General features: G+C 32.6%; 4 protein-coding genes across 4 annotated transcripts; 2 read left to right on the plus strand and 2 right to left on the minus strand.

Annotated features, from left to right (window-relative positions):
• Window positions 1–226: 226 nt before the first annotated feature.
• On the minus strand, window positions 227–2,449 carry LOC103829395. The gene has a single exon (XM_009105064.3). The coding sequence runs from the start codon at window positions 1,135–1,137 to the stop codon at window positions 514–516; it is 624 nt and encodes a 207-aa protein (XP_009103312.1). The 5' UTR covers window positions 1,138–2,449; the 3' UTR covers window positions 227–513.
• An 8,484-nt stretch (window positions 2,450–10,933) lies between these two features.
• On the minus strand, window positions 10,934–12,558 carry LOC103829397. The gene is made up of 4 exons (XM_018652802.2): window positions 12,336–12,558; window positions 12,052–12,255; window positions 11,756–11,971; window positions 10,934–11,501 (listed from the first exon to the last, which is right to left on the minus strand). The coding sequence occupies exons 1-4, from the start codon at window positions 12,336–12,338 to the stop codon at window positions 11,316–11,318; spliced, it is 609 nt and encodes a 202-aa protein (XP_018508318.1). The 5' UTR covers window positions 12,339–12,558; the 3' UTR covers window positions 10,934–11,315.
• A 4,687-nt stretch (window positions 12,559–17,245) lies between these two features.
• On the plus strand, window positions 17,246–18,970 carry LOC108868999. Its single transcript, XM_018652909.1, has one exon. It carries the CDS (start codon window positions 17,246–17,248, stop codon window positions 18,968–18,970), a length of 1,725 nt encoding a protein of 574 aa, XP_018508425.1.
• A 2,746-nt stretch (window positions 18,971–21,716) lies between these two features.
• LOC103829862 lies at window positions 21,717–22,790 on the plus strand. The gene has a single exon (XM_009105549.2). It carries the CDS (start codon window positions 21,765–21,767, stop codon window positions 22,656–22,658), a length of 894 nt encoding a protein of 297 aa, XP_009103797.1. The 5' UTR covers window positions 21,717–21,764; the 3' UTR covers window positions 22,659–22,790.
• The last annotated feature ends 1,491 nt before the right edge of the window (window positions 22,791–24,281 follow it).

Raw genomic sequence — 24,281 nt, forward strand, 5'->3', positions numbered from 1 at the left:
CACAAAATAGAACAATCGGCTCATTAGCGAGAACTGCGCAAACGTTCCACGTGAGTTTAAATTTTATTGGTTGTTCTATTAGAGTCTAGATTCTCTGACTCCCTCTAGTTTGAACGATAAACATTCATTTGTTGTTAAAAAAAATCAAAGATTTGATTTTGCTTACAACATTTTCAATTTATAAATTTAAAACTAATTGTTAATCTTACTCTCCAAGGCAAAGCTATTATACTACCCACTTGATATGCTCAGTTTAAATTTAAATAGCAATTAAACGTTACAAGTAATTTAGCTTCAGATTATACTTTCAACGTATGGAAGACAACCCATATAAAACATTTCATACAAACAACCACCTTAAAGGTTTTTATCTTACCACAGTATTATTAACCTTACGTATAGTTGTAAACTATGATTGTCTAATTATAGAAACATAGCCAATCATATGCATACTTTGTTTGGGAACATATTCTATATACAAACAAACAAAAGTTAACGAGTTATATAACGAATCTAAACGACGGCGCCTTCGTGTATGGTTGAAAGTTTCAACCTAAAAGATCGAACCGCCCACTTTGCTCGCTTAGAAGTATATCTTCTCAAACTACGAACCGAACCAGACCGGTTATAACCGCTCGATACATTTAACGGAACCGTTTTATTCCTAACCGTCGATTCGCTTGCTTTCCCGTTAACAGCGGCGACGGAATCGTTAGGCTGAGTAAGCATCATCATCGGCTGGATTCTCCCCTTCTTACGCCGACGAGATTCTTTCCCCACGGAGTTCTGCATCGCGACGCTTGCTTTCACGGCGAGAGCCGCCATGTCCGACGCCGTTAGACGGCTCTGACGCTTAGAGATGGGGAGGACGAAGTAGATCAGCTCGGCCTGAAGCGGTTGCTCCGATTCAATCGCCGGAATGAAATCGTCGTAGCAGAGAGAATCTGAGTCGCAGATGAAGTAAGAGGAAGGTCTAAAGGAAGAAGATGATGATGGAGCAGCTGCTGATTCGGCTTCCAGGATCTGAGATGCTAGCACCGGAGCGTTGTATTCTCGGAGATCGCCGTTAACCGTCACGATCTTCACCGTCGGTGGAGAATTGGACTCTCTTCGGTTAGATGACAGACAGATTCCCATTTTCGAGTGATGTGAAAACTCAAGAAGATATTTGAAATGGATTGAAATGATACGATGCGTGGAGCAAAAGAGTCGGTCAGTGTTGGGTTATTTATAGGAAAAGGAAGAAGTAGTATTCCAAACCGGATGATTAAATTCGGAATTTACTATTCCGGTTACGGTTCAACTGTCAAAAAACCGGTAGCTGACACGTAGGTCCCCTAGCTTGGTCAGTTTGTCTGTCCGTTAGTAGATTCTTGCCACGCATAGTAAAAGGACATTTAATTTTTTTGTTTTTGAACATTAATTTAATATTTTTCTAATCGTGACTAAAACTACAGTATGCCTCCTAATAAGCCCTATCTAATTAATTTTATTTTCCATAACCTAATCTCTTTGATTGTCCATATTTATATCAGTGAATACAGTGGTCGTGTCATGCAATGCACTGAGATCAAGAACGATAGAACCAATTTTGTATGGATTAAGATGTGAATGACGCGTGGTCAGAAAAGCATGGCCGAATGGCCGACCAAACCGGATATGGGAAGGTTAGCTGTACGGTGCAGTAGATAAGGCCCACTTAGCTCAAGTCTCGGAAGGAGTCTCACATGCAACCAAAAAAACATTGAATAACCAGGCTTCACGTGTTCATACGGTCACTTAATTCAGTTGATCAAGCTATTTACACACTCGTGATTTAGTAGTTCAACTTCAACATTTAATATTTGGCTTACATTTTCTGAATGGGAGGACCGAGTAACTTGCCAAACTTCAAAGTTTGGAGTTGAACTTACACATATACGGTCAAACAAACAATATCGCCCATTCTACGACCAACGGCACCATGTTCACATTTTCTTTTTGGTATATATAATGCGCCGATATTCTATCATTTCTTTTTCTTTCTTTTTTGACATCTGCCAATATTATATCAAATCACAAATCAGATAATTGTTTAGCATATGTGTGTATTGTTATTACTTAGTAGATGAAGATTTTCGGGGTTTTTGTCTATTTTATCTTGGGTTTCGACCTGAGTAAGTTAGTTTGGTTACTAAAGCTATATATATGAAATATAGCCATAACTATTTCATTTCAGTTATAATTCTCAAGCTTGTTACAATGTGTTTCGGTTGGATTTTATACTTTTAATTTAATTCTTAACTAGATCTCGATCCGCGCAACCGCGCGGATTTTTGTTTTCATTTATTTTTATATAAATATATTGTTTTTAATTTTAAATTGGTATATATTATAATACATGTGTCTATCAATTTTTAAAACATAATAAGTTTACGGTATATTTTTTCATTGAATAGATTGTTTTAAACTTTCACATGTATTTGTATCTTCTTCTATATATATTGTTTCATTGTCATATTCAAAGATATTGTAACATTTTACAAATTTATAATATTTTTAAAAATTTAAACTTTTCGCTTCATAGATTTATATTATCATGTAAATAATTAAACATTTAGTTTTTGTTTAATTTTTAAAATAAAGTATATAGTTTAAATTTTGTTTTCATTGGTTTAAAGTAGTAAAGATTAATCATTGTTAGATAATATGATTTTTGTTATTTAAAAAAAATCTTTATAATTTTAAAAGTTAACATCGACAAATATTTAAATATTTAACATATGGAGGTATAGTATTACAACAATAAATTATATTTATTTAATTTATATTATCTATAAATCCAATGGATAATCTATTCTTTAAATCCAATTATTGATAGTCCAATAAAAATTTCTGGTATGCCCAAAATTTAAATGATATAAGATTAGAGATTAAATGTAACGTGACTTTCTAGGAATATGTCAATTTTTTAAATAATTACACATGAATCAAAGTTGTGACTTCTGTTTTAATATATAAGATTTCTAATTCTAGCTTCCTTGTCTATGCATTAGAAAACTATAGAATCTATATTAGATATGTGCCATGGTTTTCAGAGTTTGATGTGGTTTCAAGTGTTTACAAGAAAAAGAAGTAACAAATATATTACACTAGACGCAACAAAACTGAAGTCTCATGTTTTTATCTGGTTCTGTTTTAGTAAATCTGTTAAAATTATAACTATATTTCTAGTTTAGTGCAGTTATACGTTATAATGTTCAATCAACTCATCCTAAACCTATTTTAAAAAGAGCAAGAAATTACTCAGGAAGTATAACTTATTCTTATTGTATTTCCGTAGCTGTTCTTTTTCCTCCATCCTCTTAAATACTAGTGATGTTAGTAAAAGGTACTTATCGAATTCATTTGTCTTCGCAGCGTGTTTAGTTTTCCTTTCGTCGGTGTTTAATTAGCACATTTCTATAATTAGCGAATCAAAACATATAATCAACATGTATCTAAAATATCAACAAGAATCTAAACTAAAAAAAAAGATTAGCTGCATCTGCAAATAATTGTCAGTCACACATTCAAATTCGGACATTTCATAAACAATATAAGATATAAATTCAAATAAAGAAGTTCGTGATGTACCTAAGACTAATTAATTAATAAGTGTATTTTAATTTGTTCGACAGTTTGATTTTGTTTTTTTTTTTGCTAAATTGATTATTTGGAACGACCGATCGCTTATATGCGTAAATTAATCTGTTATGCTCTTGTGTGTATGACCATAGTTGCTTTTATTCGTGTGACTAAACAATCACGTTATCACGTTATTCCTAGCGTCTTCGTGTCATGAAATCACTCTCAAGAAATATACGAGAACAGATCTTCACCCATGAAATTAGGGGCCATGAAAGTTAATGTGATTTGCGATATGTCGTATGATTAAGTGTCAACGTTCACATGTTTTCGTGTGCATGAAATCATTTACAAGAAATCCACTCGAGAAAAGATCTTCACCCATATCAAGTCAATATGCAATATTAAAATTCATAATTAGGGGCCAGAAATTTAATGTGAATCGCGATATATAAGTCGTGTGATTAAGTATCGATGTTCACATGTCTACCCGAGAAAATCGAATATATCAACAACCATATATCATCGAAACAAGGCAAACTAAGCCATCTTGTGTGGACAGAACATCTTCACACGTCGTCTCTTTCCTTTACCGAATGTATTCCAGTTCTGCCTTACATAATTCGTGTTGATAAGTTGATAACTTCCTCTTAGTCATATGTTCCGATCTTTTTGTTGTAAACAAGTTCATGATGGAAGGAGCCAGGAGTTGGCCTCATTAGGGCCCATTAATAACTTCGGCTAAATTAAGCCAGCCTATATATGGTTTATGATAAATTACTACAAACGAGATAATTCCTCAGTCCTCACCTATTCTCATTTTCTCGATCATATCTTTTCTTTAATTCTTTTTTTCTTCTTCTAATTTTCACATTTAACATCTCAAACACGTGCAAAACATAAATTAATGAAAAACGTTTTATCGTACGGTAATATAATTACAATCTTTAGCTAAATATTACCGTCAAAAAAAAAAAGCTAAATATTACCAACCAAACACCTAATTTCATTTTTTTTCTTTTAGGGGGTGTATTCAATATAACATTTGACATGATTTGATTTTTAATATAGTTTTAGATGATTTCAATAAGTTGCAGAAATTTAGGTGATTTATGTTAAATCACTTTAGAATATAACCTAAAACTATGAAATTTGGATTTTAATTTTTTTTAACTAAGAAACTCCACCAAAACACTCTAAAATCACCTAAAAACTTTAAAACTCCACAACTTAAAATATTTTCAATAACAGTGGATTTTAGAATACTCTACGAAATATTAAGTTCAATAACAATAGATTTTAAATGAGCTTTTTAAATTCATGTTTGAATAACAGTAATTTGTCATTTTAATACAAATCATATAAAATTCTCAGTTGAATACACCCCCTTAATTACATATAAAGAAGAAACATAATTAAATTTACTAGATTTTGATCCGCGCTTAAAAAGCGCGGGTTTATTTTTTGAATTTAATAATTTTTGATATAAATTTTTATATAAGATAGTTTATAAGTTTGGCCATATTATTCGGAACCGAATAATCAACCCGTACCAAATTGAAAAAATGAAACCAATCTTGAACCAAAATTTATAAATAACCGAATATATCATGTATATCTAGAACCAAGATAAATAGATACCTGAATTTTTAAAATACAAATTATATACCTACAAATATTAATTATATGTAATTTCTAAATAACCAAATATCTTAAATATACTATTTATAAGCTGAATTATCTAATAAAAACAAATTACTCAAACATTTTTTTGAAATATTAAAAAAATATCTTAATAAGTCCTCAACATTCAGTCTAATTTTCCACTACAAGGAACCAAAACACCTATAAATGGTATCCACAGTCAAACCAGTAAACACAGTCACCATATATAATCTAGTTTCAGTTTAATAAAAATCCATTATTTAAAATCCTTTAAAATCTAAAACCCATATTAACTCGTGAATCTATACCAGATGACATGGTAAAAATCTAAAATAACATGATAATATTTTTCAAAATTTAATTAAATTTCTCATATAAATTTTACTAAGATATAAAATTGAATAAACTACATTTTTTTATGTTATACATTCTAGTTTATAGGTTTTATAATGACTATATTAAGATTAAATTTTTGAGTTTTAGAAATAAAATTATTTTTAAGTTGAGTATAGTTGAGTTACCTATAAATGTTAAACATAAAAAACATTCTAAAAATGCTATAATTTCCTGAGAAAATATTTATACAAAACCCTTTCTCCTAATAAACCCAGTTGTAAAAGATTTTCATCACAAAAATAACCTAGGAAGGTTTTCAAAGAAAAAACTATAATTTTTAAATATAATTAAGCTTGTTGTTGTACTGTGAACTATTTCTCTAATCGTAGTTGGAAGTTAATATGTTTTGACCGTCGAATGGTATCAAGTTTTTAACTTTCTGTTAACCGTATTTGCATCATGTTTTCATGTTAGTTTGGATCATAAAACATTTAATATGAATTAAAAGCATGGTATTGTTCAGACTTTAATTACCAATAAATCCAAATGTTTTTATAGTAACTGTTTTTGTTAAAGAAAAATGATCGTGGTTTGTATGATTATTAAATCAGTTATAAAATAATTTGTTTCTTTTAATAGGTTTAGTGGTACAAAAGTAATATTCCAAGGAAAAATAGGGATAAAATATATCAATGATTCTGAATTAATAATATTGATAAAATCTTTGGTATTATACAAGAGCATTGGTTATTTTATAGTTAGAGAAATATAAGGTAATTGATTAGTGTATAGTTAGAGAAATATAAGGTGAGACCAAAAGAATATTTAAGTTTAGTGAATAGGTCGAACAACCTTTCATAAGTAGATTTTTTGGGACTTCTTCCCTTTTAATAGTATAGATGTTGGTGAATAATTTGTTTTTCAGAAAAAATTGTAAATTGATTTCTGATAGTATATTTCTTTGAATACAGATATGGGGAGTATGCAGTACCAACTTTGTTTCTTTTAAGGAATTAAGGTCCTATTTTGTCAAAAATATACAGATTTAGGATTCTACTTTTGGATTTATAAAAACATAACTTCAATTTTGAAAAAGATGAATTCTAGCTCATGGCCCATTAAGTTAATAAGCCGGCCCTGGGTATGTGTGTCTATGCAGTAATTTGGGTGTTTGGAATTTCTGTATATATTAATTTTTGTAATCATTTAGTTAACTTAAATATTTTATTTGGATTTTATAAATTTTCGTTCTATAATAATTTCTTACTTTTAGATAATTGAAACATTAAATAATTGATATATGTGATTTGGGGCTTTCACTAATATACAAAAGTTAATGAATGAAAACTATTCTTTATTTCCCTTATACTTGTATTACTAAGTATTTTGCCTCCAAGACATAATCTTCTTATAGATATTTATTATTATTTTGTTAATTCAAAAACAATATATTAAATTATTATTTATATTCTTAACAAGTTTATATCAAACATAAAATAATTTATATATGACATAATATTTCATTAAAATATATATACTAATTATTGTGTTGAATTTTTCAAAACACTCATATATTAGAAATTTTTTAGACTATATTTTTATACAAATTTTTTTTCTTCATTAATATTTAATTATATATTGTTTTATATCTTAATTTTTATAATAAAAATAGTATTTAAAGATAACAACACAATATATAAGTATTATTTTATTTTTTAGAAATATAAAATATTATTACAAGATAACAACAAAATATATGAAAATTGTTTTTAAAGAAATTTAATATTATTAATATAAAATTCGTTTTTAATTAAATTTATATATAAAAACTTATTAAAGGTAACAACAACATTAACCAATCTAATTTTTAACGTGAGAGTTCGATTCTGAAAATTTACTTCGCAGATAATAGTATAGATTATTAGTTAGTTGTGAAATGTCTCATTCAAAATGAAGATGCTCTAAGATAATAGAGAGAGCATACATAATTAGTAAATTTCGCGAATCAGAGCCTTGTGGAAAACGGAACTTTTCCTTATGTATAGGATTTTGCTTTGTTTCTTGGTCTCCTCTCGCGTCTCTTTTTAGTTTTTAGGTGTCTTAGGGGGTGATTGGTAGTTGCTGTAGGTGCTGTCCACAGCCCTATTTATTTCCACAGCACCAAATTCAGAGCAATCAAGCTTTAAATTTTTTTTTGAAACCACAGCTCTTAAAATATCCTACAGCTGTACAAGTGCTCTGCAGAGCCAAATATCCAAAGCAATTTTTTAGTGCTTCAATAAAATTCTACAGCAATAAAATCTAAAGCCACAGCAAAAAGTCTACAGATTTTTTTCTACAGCAAAATATTTAAAGCTACAGCCATTACCAATCGGACCCTTATAGTCAATCAACTTTGAAGCATACATCTAACTAATATTTATATTCACTGTGGAATGTGGAAAGCACTTCAGCTATCATCATAACGAAAAGTGATCTAACCGTAACTAACTTATCTAATTTTTATGTTTTGCTAACTCGATTTCTATAACTCTTTAGATTCTAGTACTACATTACAATTCAAGTAACTTTGCAAAGAATCAAAACGAAACAAAATATCTAAACAATTCGCAATTTCGCACAATCAACATCAAAAAAGTATAGAAACAGTTAAAACTCTAAAAAGACATCACAAATCCAAATCTGACCACTTCTCGTGTCGCTAGCGTTCCCATTAATATTACTTAACGTCTTGGGAGACTGAACAAGATAACTCTCACACAAGGTCTCACGTGGTCCCCTCTCACCTCTACTCCTACACACGTGTTACCTGATCAGTGGTTTCACTAGACAAGTGTTGTGTTCGTAGAGACGAGGATGCGTAAGTAGTTAGAAGTTCGACCTTCTGAAAAGTCAGAAACCCGCCCGTCGCCGGCGGGGCAGACTGAGATGTTTCGTGCAAAGCCGCCGTCCTTGGGCCGGAATAGCGTAGCTCTCTTGTGTATGTATCCTTTTGGGTAAGGGTGGGTTACATTCAAAAATGAACTAAAATATTTGTTTTTGGACAAATCTCATAAATAACATTTTTATATTCTTTTTACAAAATAGTATATTTCATCGAAATATATAAATATATTTATTTATTATTTCTAATGAATGTTATTTTGGAGATTTTTTTTGTTTTGTGTTATTTTTTGAACAAAAACATAATTTAATGCTCTCTGAAGATAATATTATTATATATTTTTTTTAAATAATACAGTTTACTTTCTCATATTTTCCTCATGTTCATGGATTTTGACAGTGATCCAACCTATCATGCATATATCTTGTGGTCTACTCCTTCACAATTCACAAAAGTAAATCAAATAACTTAACCCTATTTAAATCATAATTGAGGAAAATTTATAAGGTATCAAATAACTTAACAATACTTAAATCGTAATTGAGGAAAATGTGTAAGTTATCAAAAATGTGGCAATCATTTGATTCCGTGGGTTAATAGCTGCTAGAATGAAGTTGGATAAGATACTATCAAAAGTAATGAACACCCGTCTCTTAACGGTAGCAGAGAATCGCACGAAGCCTTTCTGATTCCACACGGCTCTTGTTTCCCTCTATCCACTTGCTTACTTTTCTCATATATCGCATATTGTTCGTCTGAATAAATATGATAAATTTCCATAGCCTAATATTCTTCTTGATAACATCAAAGTATAATAAGTTACAAAAAAAACATCAAAGTATAATAACTCAACCAACATTACTGAATATTAAAATCTCAGTCGCACTCTTACGACTTTAACACACATCCATAACTACGACGTCACCACTTCAATTAGAATATTATCATAACTTAGTTCTAACTTCCAAGTCACATAAGATAACTGGATAAGTACTATAATTGCCCAATATTACATTCATTATAGTAATATCACTAGACATTATTAACTATCGTATGAACAAAATGATAATGTACACTTATATTACACATGCCCTTTTAACAAGCTACAAGCTAACATCAAACCCTTCACAATATAATGTAGATTCTTCTATATTAATACAAACTAGATTTTGACCCGCGCAGGCGCGCGGGTGTATATTTTGAAAAATATGTTGATATTTGTTTTTCATGTAATTATTAGGATTTGGAAAAATGAATCCGAGGAACATAACCGATACCGATCCAAAGATATAGTACCAAACCCAAACATAAATTGATTAAATATTCTAATTATTCAAAATTTTGTTATTTAGAGAACCGAATCTGATCCGAACCGAAGTATTTAGGTATCCGAATTTATCTAAAAATAGATTTATATACTTATATGTATTAATTATTTTTAGATTTAACGTATATAAAACATCAAAAATGATACTTTTAAATTGGTTTAAATACTTGAAAATATATATAGATAGTCAAAAGTAAATATCTGAAATAGTTAAAATATACTCAAATCACCAAAAATACTTAAAATAATTATTAATTTTGTATCCAAAATTTTAAATCAAGCCAATTGATATGTTAAGCTTAAGTATTATGACATATGTTATTCAAATTTATACGTAATATATTATTTTATTTATACATTTTGATAAATTTAAAATATATAATGATTTAAGACTTTAAAAATAATTTAAATTAGTTATCCAAACCCAAACCAAACCTGCAAAGATCCAAATCGAACTCAAATCAAAATTTAGAAACATTCTAACAAGGCTGAAATCTTTGACCCCGAAAACCCAAAATACAAACCGATCAGAACTAAACCCGTATGGGTATCCAAAAGCCCATCCCTAGTCATTATTATTATATATCGTATTTTATCATCATATAATTAATCGTATTTTATATGTACCATCATATAAGTAATCATATAATTAATAGTATTTTATACATACCATCATATAAATAATTACATATATTATATTTTTAAAACTTAATATGAAATATGAAAACCATAATTTGAGTTGGTATTTCAAATTGGGCTTTGTATTATATTTTTCTTATATATATTGACAATATTTTTTTATAATGGTTATTGAAAAATAGTTCAGTAAAAATCCATTTTTGAATATATGTATATTTTTGAATCAATTTTTGATATAAATCAAATTTGAATTATTATTTTGATTTGAAATATGTATATAAAGTTTAAATTTTGTTTTATGGTTAGTTTAGAAAAAAAATTTTAGGGAATTAGATTGACCCATTTTGGTATATTTTAAAAGTGGCCTAGATAACTTTCAATTTTTTTTAAAAACATAAGCCCATTACTTTTTTTCTTAATACTACTATCCTTGTTTTCAAACAAAAATATTTTTTTTTAAAAGACTGCAATCCATGTTTCTAAACACTCCAAATTTTAAAAGTCCTATTCAAGTCTCCAAACACTCCAATTTTGTACTTGAGTTTTAATAAGATAGATGTATTTTATGTATGTCTAACTATGCTGCCTTTATCTTTTAAAAAAAACCTATGAGAAAAAGACACTGGCCCATTTACAACATTATGACTCCATCCATTTATAAATATTAATGCGTATTATCTATATTTAATTAATTAATTAATTAATTCGTTTTTTTTGTTTTTTTTAGAATGGGGCACGGTGTGGGATGCCTTTTCGTCTGCTTGAGTTCCGGTGATTATAGATCGGAGGTGTTCCCGGAGAGAAACTTAAACCACCTTCTTCGCCAGAGCTTAAACACCGGTGATCGCTACCTAGACCCTAGTCGTCAAATCTAACGGTGGAGATAGAGAGACCACTCATCAGACGGTTGAAAGCATTCGTCTTGCGCATCTTAGTCGGTGTGGTAGCCTCATCCGACTCCGACCCACCACCTTGGTACTCTCTCCCGTGCTTCCCTCTCACTGAGAAAGTTAGACTTTGATCTCCTCTCTTCATTCCACCAAGCTGAAACAGTAAAACAAAAACAAAATGATCATTGCAAGCATATGTACAGAGGAGTCCACATAAAACACGAACGAAGCTTTAATTATTTCTGAATAAAATTTGCAATATAATTCATTAAGAAGTAAAATGTGTGACGACGGGTTTAACGATTTTTCGGTTCAAACTATTTGACAGTTTTCATTTTAAGACAAGAAGTGGTGGAAACAGAAGAGGAAGAAAACAGAGCAAGAGAGTTTAATTGTTGGTTGTTGTACCTTGCAACCGAGAGAGCAGAAGCGGAAAGAATCAAGGAGGCTTCTACAGCAGATTTCACAAGTGTTTGTAACACCTTTTCCGATTCTTGGCTGAGGTCTTTCGTTGAGGAACACGATCTTTGCGCTGTTGATGATGTATGTCTGAACGCAAGTGATATCTATATACTTCTGTATCTCATTCACTCTCACCACGTTGTGGTAAGAAGATCTCCTTATCTGCAATTTAATTCCATTTACATTTGCATATTAACATAAATAAATAAATAATTTGGGAAAACAAGAAAGAGATATAGGACCTGAACAATACGATGGTCTTTATGTTTGACCAAACAGTACGAGCAAAAAGCAGTTCCAGCACAATCGAGACAGAACAAGTTGCACTCGTTTTTGTTTGAATCGGCGTGGATTGAACATGGGACGAAGTAGCTGCCTCGTAGCATTGGCATTAGCCACGGTGGACTCATGTAATCTTCTTCCTCCTCTATTCTTATCATCGGGCCCTGAAAATTTGAAGCTAAAAATCAGAAACTGGAGAAGAATGATAAGGGCAGGCAAAACAAAAGGGTGAAAGAAGAATCACCATGACTTTCTTTTGACTAGCCTTGAAGGCCCCGAAGCTAAGCTTGTGGTTATGGTATTCAATAGCCAGGTTTTTTAGCTCCACTGTGTAGAAAAAACTATAGAAGAAGGTAGAAGAAGGAAGGGGAAGAAGTAAGTGAAAGCGGCTCCGAAGCTGAAGAGAGAAAATAAAGGCTTTTTATTACTTTTATTCAATTTTTCTTAAGGCGGTCACTAAGGTTTATGCGGTTTATATTTCATAGGATGATGGGAACACCATTTTAAAAATATTTTTGAGTTGTTTTGTATTTTTGTTAATTGATAAAGGTCTCTTTTTTGTTTGTTCCTTAATTATATTTTCTGACTCCTTTATTTGGGAAAAATCAATTAATTTTATTCTTTATTTAATTTGGGGAAATCATTATCTCCTTCTTTTTTTTTTCTGTCCTCCAAAGACGCACGTATCTATGAATTTGCGTGTCTGTTCAGTATGTATGTAGCAGAATGTTGAAATTGCATATTATTTACATATGGTCACAAAAAATTGCGTTTTAGATATTTTCCTCATCTATTATCCGGTGTTGAGTATTCAATACATTTTATACCATGTTAATTATACTTATGAACTTGTGTTATACGATGATACTAGGTAATAATCCGCAATATGTGCAGAATAAAATAGTTTATTAAATTTTTTTTTTACAGCAAAAAATAGTTTAGAACTTGGTCACCAAAATAGTTTATTAGATTATTTACTGTATATTGTACTAAAAAATTTGTTGTATACTTTTTTCGAGAGATAAGTATTCATATATTTGTTCGGATTCAATTGATCTATTCGAATTTTGAATTTTTAGAGTTAAAAATTTAAATCATAGTCGGATATTTACAAATTTTGATCTATATTTGGTTCGAATCATTAAGGGTTCGGTTCAGATTCGAGTACAGGTACCCATTTTAATTATGTATTTTTTTAGCAAAAATCTAAATATACTTAAATCCTAAAAATCCAAAAATAAAATAATATAAAACATAAAAATTTGGATAATGTAAAACTAAATATTTAAATTTACATAAAAATTAGTTCAATTTAAATATTTGGATGGAGAACAAATAAACATTTTCAATATTTTGAATATTTTCTGTTACTTTTAGATATTATTTGTAACTGTGTTGATAATTTTTAGATATTTTCATATTTTTGAATATCAAATAGATATAAAAATTAAAATAATTAACATATTTAAGTTTATAATTGTGATTTAGATATTTTGGTATTCAAAATATTTTGGTTTGGATAATATTTGAATCTGGTTATCTGGATATTAAATTTTTAGATCCATCTGAGTACTTAATCAGTTTAAGTTTGTGTTTAGTATTATTTTCAAAGCTACTTTAGTTCGGTTCTCGGATCCATATATTTTATCCAGAATTACTTTCTTTTAATAATATAAACCAAATTAAAATAAATGTAAAATAAATAGTCTAGGCTTATTTAACATACATAATTGTTGGACCATACTTTAAGAATAACAATAAAAATAATTGAGCATCGTGTCAATATTGTTGTGCATGTTACAAAACTGACATAGTCTATAACCAATAACGTGTATTTTCTTATAAAAATTCTTGGTAAATATAATAAAAATTCGATACAATCGATTAAAAAGTGTTATAGTTGCATGAAAATAATATGATCTCTTTAGTCGGCACCTGAATTATGTTTTTCAATCGATTTTATGAACTTTTTCCTTTTAAAGCTTTTTTTATTTCTATTTTTTTCTAGCAATCTGATTATGTTTCTAATTTTTGGTCTGATATGAAAACTCTGTAAAAAAATTAATATTTGGCTACTAAAGATCCGACTTTACGTGTGGTATTTTTTACCTCAATTTCTTTAATTCCTAACCAAACACAATTCTTTTTTTGCATTTGTGTACATAAACTTCAACCATTGGTAAATTCGGCAAGATACGAAACTTTCAATTTCTAAAAACATTCTCATTCCAATATTTTAATAATATGTGAATCTTAATAATTTTAGAATTTATTTCTTTCAGAATGATATTATTCACTAGTTGTACAAAGAAATTTTCAGTTCACTAATACAAATGTTAAAATTACAAGAACTAAAAATGAACTATTTAAAAAAATTAGTGTGAGCACATTAAATTGTTTGTGGTGAAGTTAAAAAATTAATATGTAAACGTATTAATTGTTAAATGATTGTAATGTCGATACGTCAGTATACTCTAATTGAAATTAATGTAAAAATGACTCGTGTCCAATATAGTATAAAATCATTAAATGAAAATATTTTTCGTTTAATATAAATGAGTTGTATTACATTTTTGTTTACATGTTATAGTAGACAAGCACATATTTGGATGTCAAGTCTAGTTAAGCCTTTAGAGTGATACAAAGAAAGGAACAACCACACTAGAATTTGAAAAAATGTCAAGTAAGAAATGGAAATTAAGTAATGGTCAGAATTAGAAAGACACATTATCCTAACTCTTTGTATTATCGACAATTTATATCAATAAAAAAGAGAGGAGCAGAGGTGGCGATGGATGAGATGAACCTTCTCGTCTAATCGTTTTTTTGTTCTTGGTGGGATGTGTCTGACGCTTTTGTCCTTCCGGTTCAAAATTTAAGATCATTTTCAATAAAATTCTATTTTTTTTTATAATTTACGTTAGAATAGAATAAATCTATTATAGTGTAATTTATATTCTAATTAATGTTATTTTATTATAGAGTACAATATAGAAAATATCATTTTCACTCTACATATAGAGTAAAATATCATTTCATTATATTTTACTCTATTTACTGTCATGTTCGAGAACTTGCTAGGTGCAACGCGTGCAATCAGATATCACCTAACGTCGAATCAATTAATCGGAACGAGTTGTAGTTAGCATGTATTGAACGAATAAAATATTTTCCCAATGCAGTGAATTTTTTATTAAATTGCAGATATCCCATATATTTAGAGCATGATTAATAGAGGTTTTTAGGGTGGAGTTCTTAGCAGAATATAAGTAACCATCTCTTAACTTTTAACTAAAAAAGTTAAGAACCGGTTCTTAAATTTTTTATTTAGGAGCCGAATCTTAGTTTTTTTAGTTAACAGTTAAGAGACAGTTTCTTATATTCCGCTAAAAACCCTACTCTAAGAATCTCCCATTAATCATGCTCTTAGAGGGGTCAGACTTAACGTTAAGAGTAAACACATCTGACATTTTTTTTATGTATGCAAATGGATAGTAAGCAGAGATTCATATACGGTAAAACCTCCATAAATTAATACTCGATAAATTAATAATCTCAATAAATTAGTATTTTTACCGGTCTTCTGGACTGGTTCAAAATCTGACACAAATTGAAAAAATAATAAGATAATAATTTTTTAAAAAATTCTATGTAAATATATAGTCCCACTAAAACTATAAATTAATAATTTATATGTATACATATTTTATATAAGTAAGTACTTATTATTATATTGTTTGTTTTATATTCACAATGGAATTAATTTTCTATTTTCTTTACGCTTAGTATATTTTTGATGAAATTTAGTAATATTATATCTAAAACCACATTTAATTTCAAAAATAACAATTAATGTCTATACACTAAAATTAAATATTTCTTTTTATTTTAGAATAAATATATCTCAAAATAAAACCTAAATAATTTTTTTTGTAAATTAATATCTTTATAAATTAATTAAATTAAAATTTTCAAAATTATTAATTTATAGATATTCTACTGTATGTGTAAGTGTCGAGAAACAATGTGATTTCATTTCACGGAGCTGATAGATCAAATATAACGTCTTTTTACCACTCTGCCCGAACCGGTGATATTTTCCTTGTAATAATATATATAAAATCCTAAAAAGATATAACTTCGTATAACCCAAAGTATTAGCTTTTGCTGTGTGATGAAATAAAATATAGTAGTTAAAGGGATAGCCATGTATAAAGAGCATTATACGTTAGATGACTGTATAGTACCTAGCTGTATAGACGGACGTCTAAACGGAGTATATATGGATATATACTTTTATACAAAATATAAATATAAGATTAATATATATATACATCATTTTTGAAAAAACTGAACATGAATATATTTTAAATCCAATTTTATGTATAAGTATATAGTTTAACATATATAAATAGTTTTAAATTATAAAAATTAAAGCAATTTTAAATATATAAAGAAGATAAATTTAAAATTATTTTGCAACAATTATACTAATATTTACAATCATGTAAATACATAAAATAAGTAAAAATAATAAAATTAATAAAATTAGTAAATATAATAATAATATTAATAGTTTATTTTTTTGTATATTAATGCTTAAAATCTGCCTAAAAGTCCACGTAGACCGCATAATGTCCGTCTAAATGCTGTTATTTGTCCGAATTATACAAATTTGTATAAAATACTGTATAACATAAAAACAGTACGATAAGTTTAGGCTGACGTCTAGACCATATTTTAGAACACTGATAAAGAGAATATGATCTACGTCATCAAAAATAATATACATGAACGAAATGTGACCACTAATACTTAATAAAGATCCAACCGAAGAAAGTCAATAGTGAACGGTGATGAGGAAAGTGAAAGAAACATCTTTTTGTGGGTAGATACAAAAATCAAATCAACCAGAATTAGCGAAACAAGACTTAACCTCTCTTTCTCTCTCTAACAGAAAGTGCGATTGAAAAGAGGATTAGGTTTTCCGACTTAACTCCGCCGTCGGTGGGCACCACGCTCTCCGGCGAGAACTCTCTGCCTCCTCCCTTCTCGTTCTGAGCTCTCCCCCCCATGTCTCGATGCTTGCTAAGAAGAAGAAACTCCGCCCCCCCCCTTGCTTTGTATTTTAAGTCTGTACGTCTAGCGCGTGGTATGGTTAAGAAGAAGACCAAGTCTATCCCTCTCGCCGTTATCGGTGTAGCTGCTAATGGGTCTTTGTTACCCTCGACAATCTCTGCTTCGACTGCCTCTTCCATGTCTTCTGGATCTACCCTGGTAGGTAGCTCTGTTTCTACTGGTTCTCTGTTGCCGTTGATGGTGGCTCCTCCTACTTCTCCGTCGACTGTTCTCCCATCTGTCTCGGAGCCTGCTCTCCTCTCTGGAGCTTCTGGTTCTGCTCTTCTCGGTTCAACTGCCTCCGAGGCTGTCGTCGCTCCTGGAAAAAACTACGCTTCCTTGCTAAAAAGCTCCACCCAGTTGCAGGTGGTGGGATCTCCGTCGGAACATGTCTCCGGTGTTTCTTTTGTCCTTATACCGGATGAGAATATTGAGGCAGCTAAACTCGAGTTTAAGGATTTCATATATGCTCGCTTCCATGGGGATTACCCTTCAATGGGTAAGATTATTGGAGTTGTTAACGCGGTGTGGGCGAGATCTGGCCCTAGAATCTTTGTTCATAATATTGGACAAGGTATGTATCTCCTCCGAGTCACAAACCCAAATACTCGTGAGGTTCTCATTTCCCGGACCTGTTGGAATATAGGCGGCCTGCCTATGTTTGTGGCTCCTTGGTCCCCTGACTACTCTCCGGAGGAGCTCCCACTCACAAGCGCAATCGTCCCAGTGGAGATGCGTAATGTCCCGTATCTTTTGTTCAATAAGGAAAGCTTGAGTCGTATCGCTACGGCCATCGGGAAGCCTGAGTCTCTTGCCCCTGAAACCGAGCGTAAGGAAAACTTTGCGGTGGCTAAACTGTATGTGAAGGTGGATCTTACTGCTCCGTTACCCCAGAGGATCATCTCTGGGTTCTCGAATGGGAAGGAAGTTCAGATTGAAGTCTCGTATCCCTGGCTCCCTGTTAACTGTGACTCTTGCAAGAGATTTGGTCACAAGACTGACAAGTGCACATTTGGCGCTAAGGAAGGGTCAGTGGGTCACCAAAGTGTAAGGAAGTTCATTGAGGAACCTTTTCGTAGAAGATCGAAATCACGTCCTGGCCGTTCGAGAGATAATATGGTGAAGAAGAAATCAGTTCCTTGTTACGTTCCAGTGGTTCGTGAAATTAGTAAAGTTCCTTCTGTTGAGGCGCTGGACATTCAGATTGAAACATTTGGTTCTGACGCTACCTCAGATCCTAATCAGGCCAATGCTCCTACGGTCTTAGAAGAAGGTGAAATTTATCAGGAGTTATCAGCTGAAGTAGCTGCAGTTCCTGAAGCTATTGTTGTGTCAAATCGGTTTGCTAGTCTTGCTAGATTAGATCAGGCTTCAGATGGGGATCAGCATGAAAGTGGTGATGACCAAGTTGTTGAATATGGAAAGAATGTAATCGCTGATGAGTTGGCCGCAGTCTCTCCAGAGGTTGGTACCGGTTTAGTTTCAGATCCTGCTGTCGATGTTTTGATCCTCCATGAGACTAGTGTACTAAGTGAGATAGAGACTCTGATTGAGGCAGATGTTCCCTCTTCAGACCCTTTAGTGATCTCAGTACCGTCTGATATTGTCCTACCTTCCGGAGTGACCGCTGAGGATACTACTATTACGACCCTGCTTGCTGATCAGGGCTCTCATAGTCGCGATCAGATAGAGGATCGAGACAAATCTTTTTTCCTGCCTAAAAACAGGAAGAGTGGTCGTAAGACCACAAAACACAACTAAAATCATTAGATATGTGTTTTTTTGCGTGGAATATTCGTGGACTGAATAGTGAAAGACGCCACAACATGACCAAAGATTGGATTAATATCCATAGGCCACTTTTTGGAGCTTTTTTGGAAACACACATTTTGGAGAGTAATAAAGAGAGAATTTTGGGAGCTATACCTAGGGGATGGAACTATTTTGGAAACTATGAAGCAAATGATTCTGGGCGTATTGTTCTAGTCTGGGATCCGAGGGTTACTTTGATTGTCTACAACGCAATGCCTCAATCAGTCACTTGTGGAGTCACTCTCCTTGCTGAAAATGTCTCCCTAACGGTCACTTTTGTGTATGGGTTTAACTTACTGGAGGAAAGGTCGAGTCTATGGGTTCACTTAGCGGAGCTACAAGCTTCTACTCCGGTTTCAGATCATCCTTGGTGTGTCCTAGGAGACTTTAATCAAATGTTGCATTCCTCTCATCACTAAAATCACTCATCATCCCGTGTTGATGATTCAGGCATGGACGAAGCCAACCTTGGGTTACAAGATGCTCAGTTATTCGAAGCTCAAGCAAAAGGGTTGCCTTTTACTTGGAGGAACTGTCAGGATGATAATCCTATTTCCACAAAGATCGATCATGCTTTTATCAATCAGGCCTGGTCATCCTCTTTTCCTGATTCTTTCGCAGACTTTCTTGACCCGTCACAGTCCGATCATGCTCCTTGCCTCCTTCGGATGCCGGCTATCAGACGTCAGGTTGTTAAGCCTTTTAAGTTCTTTCATCATATAATAGATATTTTGGAATATGGTGAGACAGTGAGTGGAGCATGGAACTGCAGTCACGTTATTGGAACAGATCAGTTTAAGCTTGTACGTTCACTTAAGATGTTAAAGAAGCCTCTGCGAAGACTCAACAAACGTCATTTTAGCGGTATATCCCAAAGGGTTAAAGCTCAGAAGGAAAGAGTTGACGAGTTACAAAGGCGGTTACTTACTTCTCCTGATGGTCCTACTGCTCGTGAGGAGCACTTGGAGCGGACAAAATTGAACGTATTACTCAAGGCAGAAGAGAAGTACTATAAGCAGAGATCAAGGGTTAGATGGGCAGAAGTTGGGGATCGTAACACACCGTTTTACCATCGAATGGTATCTCATCATGCTTCAAGGAATCACATCCATTTTCTAAAAGATGAGAATGAGAATGTGTTGTACGCGGTGGAGGACATAAAGGCGCATGCTGCTAACTATTTTCAGGGGATTCTTGGCTCCACAGACCTTCCATTCTCCCCAGCCACCACCGAGGAGTTGAGTAACTTGCTTCCTTTCCGCTGCTCAAATCTACAACAAGACTATCTGAAGCGCCCCGTCTCTGCGGCAGAAATTAAAGCAACACTGTTCTCAATGCCATTGAATAAGAGCCCAGGTCCTGATGGCTATTCGGTGGAATTTATCAGAGCTTCGTGGGATACAGTTGGTGAGGATGTAACTAAGGCAGTTAGTGAGTTCTTCAGAAATGGTCGTTTGCTCAGAGACATGAATACCACTGCTATAGCTCTAATTCCGAAGAAGACTCAAGCTTGCTCGTTAGGTGATTTCAGACCCATCAGCTGTTGCAATATTGTCTATAAGCTTATCTCCAAGATCATTGCAAACCGCCTCAAGCCAATCCTTACGAAGTGTGTAAGCCCCAACCAAGCGGCTTTCTTGAATGGCCGTAGTCTAGGGGAGAATGTATTACTAGCAACTGAGCTGATCAAGGATTACAACAAATCCTCGTGTCTCAAGAGTGCTATGCTGAAGATTGACATCCGTAAAGCCTTTGACACTGTCTGCTGGGATTTTGTAATTAAGGTGCTGGAAGCTCAGCAATTTCCCCCGATGTTTATCTCCTGGATTGCTGAATGTATTTCCTCACCCAGATTCTCTGTCGCCATTAATGGCGAATTAGCAGGGTTCTTTGAGGGTAAAAAGGGACTCCGACAAGGCGACTCCATCTCTCCTTATCTGTTTATTATGCTTATGGAAGTGTTGTCGGTTTTACTGAACAAGGCTGAGTCTGACGGTGCTTTTAGCTTACACCTGCTCTGTACATCTCCTAAACTCACTCATTTATTATTTGCGGATGATCTCTTGGTGTTCTCGGATGGTTCTCAGGCTTCAACTTCAGGTATTAAAGATGTTATGCGCAAGTTTAAGGATTGGTCGGGGTTAGATACTAATGAGACTAAATCTGAGATTTTTTACGGAGGCTACTCGGCCACTCAACTACTCAAGTCTCAGCCCTGAGTGATCTCTCGGGTTTTAAGCGGGGGGAGTTTCCAACACGATATTTAGGACTGCCTTTGAGTCCAAAAAGGATCTCCGCTGCCACCTTGCAACCATTTGTGGATCGCATAACCGATAAGCTGCATTCCTGGACAGTGAAATTTCTTTCATTTGCTGGCAAAGTCCAGATGATCTCCTCGGTTATATATGGCATGGTTAATTTTTGGAGTTCCGTCTTTGTCTTACCCAAGTGGTTTTATGCAAAGGTGGATTCTTTGTGCTCGGGTTTCCTCTAGAAAAATAGTACTTCCTCAGCGGCTGGAGCTAGAGTTTCTTGGTCTGATATCTGTAAGCCGAAGTCTGAAGGTGGTTTGGGATTGAGAAAGCTTGAGGAATTTGAAATGGTGTTCAGATTAAAGAGAGTTTGGCTCTTTTTCTCTGCTTCGGGTTCATTATGGGTTCCTTAGTTGCAAAGTAACAGATTTGGAGGCAGGAGTCTTTGGCTTATCAACGATTCGCCTAGGTTTTCAAAGACTGTGAGAAGTATGCTGGATTTAAGGCCGCAACTTCAACTCTATCTTCGCTGCAGCGTTGGGGATGGACATACAGCTTTGTTTTGGTATGATTACTGGACTGAGCTGGGTCCTCTAAATCTCCTATTCGGTAGCTCAGGGCCTGCAACCCTAAGGATTCCTCTAGATGCTACTGTCTCACAAGCAGTTCGCAATGGTCACTGGAACCTTTCCCCTGCCCGGTCTGAAGATGCAGTAACCCTGCAGATTATACTATCTACATTGAATGTCCCATGTGAAGCAAATGGCAGTGATGTTTACTTGTGGAAAATTCAATCCGGTGGCTTTGCGGCTACTTTTTCTTCAAGCGTTACTTGGGGGAGACTACGAGTTCCTAACACCGTGGTTCCTTGGCACTCGACAGTGTGGTTCAAAGAGGAAATACCACGTTGTTCTTTTATTACTTGGACAGCCTTCCTTCGAAGACTTCCAACTCGTGACAGATTGATTTCTTGGGGATTATCTCTTCCATCAGGTTGTGTCCTCTGTACTTCTGCTGATGAATCACATTCTCATCTTTTCTTTGAATGCTCGTTTGCTGTTGCTCTTTGGAATCGCTTTTGTGGCAGGTACTTGGCGTCTCCTCCTAACTCCGTTGCAGCAGTAGTCGCTCGATGCCAGCAGCTTCAAGGACCTCACGCTTCTCGGGCTGTAGCTGTTCTGAAACTCCTGAACCAAGTTATTATATACAACCTCTGGCGCGAAAGAAATGCTCGTATTTTCAAAGACACTGCCTTGTCTCCGGAAGCTTTCTTCAGGGTGGTGGATAGAAGTATGCGGGATAGGTTGCTGTCTCTCCGGTCGATGACTGCATCAACTCCCTTTTTGCTTGAGCTGTACTTTTGGTTTGTTTCCCCCTATAGTTAATGCTACCCAAGGTTCTCTTTAAGGCTCTCCTCAATCTCTCCTCTCCTTCTCTATTTTGTTCTTTGTAATAAGTTGTGTTTCCTCACAACATTGTAAAATTCAGAAAATGGTTATAAATCTTAACATTTATACCCCAAAAAAAAAACATCTTTTTGTAAGCTTATCTCTTCAAGTTAGCAAATAGAAGAACAAGCAAAAACTATAGATTGGTGTGGCTCGAAAGTTGAAACAGTTGCACTTGACTCACGTGACTTATATATGTGTATCGACTGACCACGTGAGTCGTTAGATAATACGAGCCCAAAAACATGAAAGTTAACTAAAGCGTGCCTGAAGTCTAAAACCACCTTTTGTTTGTCTATAGAATTACTATCAAAACCAGACCTTGATAAATATAGTAGTTACGTCACTAATATAGTACATTAGGGTCTTTTAAAAGTTTGGCAATGCTGACAAATGTAATCGATCGGACCTTACCGGGTTGTTCATCTGCTGGTTTTCTGTAACCGGTTTTAAATGAAGAAGCATTAGCTATTAACCCGCTTGTATGAGGTGTTTTTGGTCCAGAGCTGTTTATTTTATATCATTATACCTAAATCGTGTACAATTTTTAATGAAGATTAATGCGCAATTTGGATGACCAAAGTAAAAGTGCAATTTGCAGCACGATAAAAAAGGAGTTAAACCCTTTCTTAAAATTTTTTAATATTTTTGGGTACTTCACTTTCTTTTGCAACTGCGCTCTTCCATAAAGTATATGTTTGGTCTTTGATTGGAAACATGTTTGGTCTTTGATTAACTGCGCTCTTCCATAAAGTATATCCTCAAATTCATAAATTACAATTTTCATTGCTTTGTGGTTTGAATTAGATTAGAGCTGAGCATCGGGATGATGCGAGGGAAATAGTCTATAAAGATCAAGTAATATATTCATTATGTTCCATAATAGTATAAGATGTTTTCCAAAAAACACAAGAATTAAATAACTTAATTTTTAAAAACATTATATTATTAACAATATAATTTATATAAATTAATGAATCATAAATAATGTAATAAATTATTATTCGCCAACCAGTTTACTAAATTTAAAGTACTTTAGAAAATATCAAAACACTAGTTAATTTTCCCGTGCTCATGCACGGATATAATATTTCAAGAGTAAATATATTATAATAATAATTGATTGCTATTTACTTTTAATTTAAAGTTAATTTACAATTTGTATGCATCATTTATATTAATAATATTATATTACTTTAATTATATATATAATTTTATATATGTTATATCTAATCGGATTTGTTATTATTATAGTCGATTTAGTTATCATTTGGATAAATTAGATTGCATCGCTGAATTCAACTGTAATATTTTTTATTCTAAATATATTAAAATTTTGATTAATTTCTTACTTACCTTTCGGTGGTTATTGTCTTAGATATGCAAATATATTTTATTAAGATTATGTATAACTTAAAAAATATTGTGCTTAGAATGAAATAAAAATAAACTAAAGTTTTTGATTCCAAATTACATAAATTAATATAACGATAATATTCTGATGTCTTATGCATATATATAAATTTTACAAAAGAACTAAATTGTAACAATTGTTTAATT

This window comes from Brassica rapa, chromosome A07, assembly GCF_000309985.2.
Source record: "Brassica rapa cultivar Chiifu-401-42 chromosome A07, CAAS_Brap_v3.01, whole genome shotgun sequence".
NCBI lineage: Eukaryota > Viridiplantae > Streptophyta > Magnoliopsida > Brassicales > Brassicaceae > Brassica > Brassica rapa.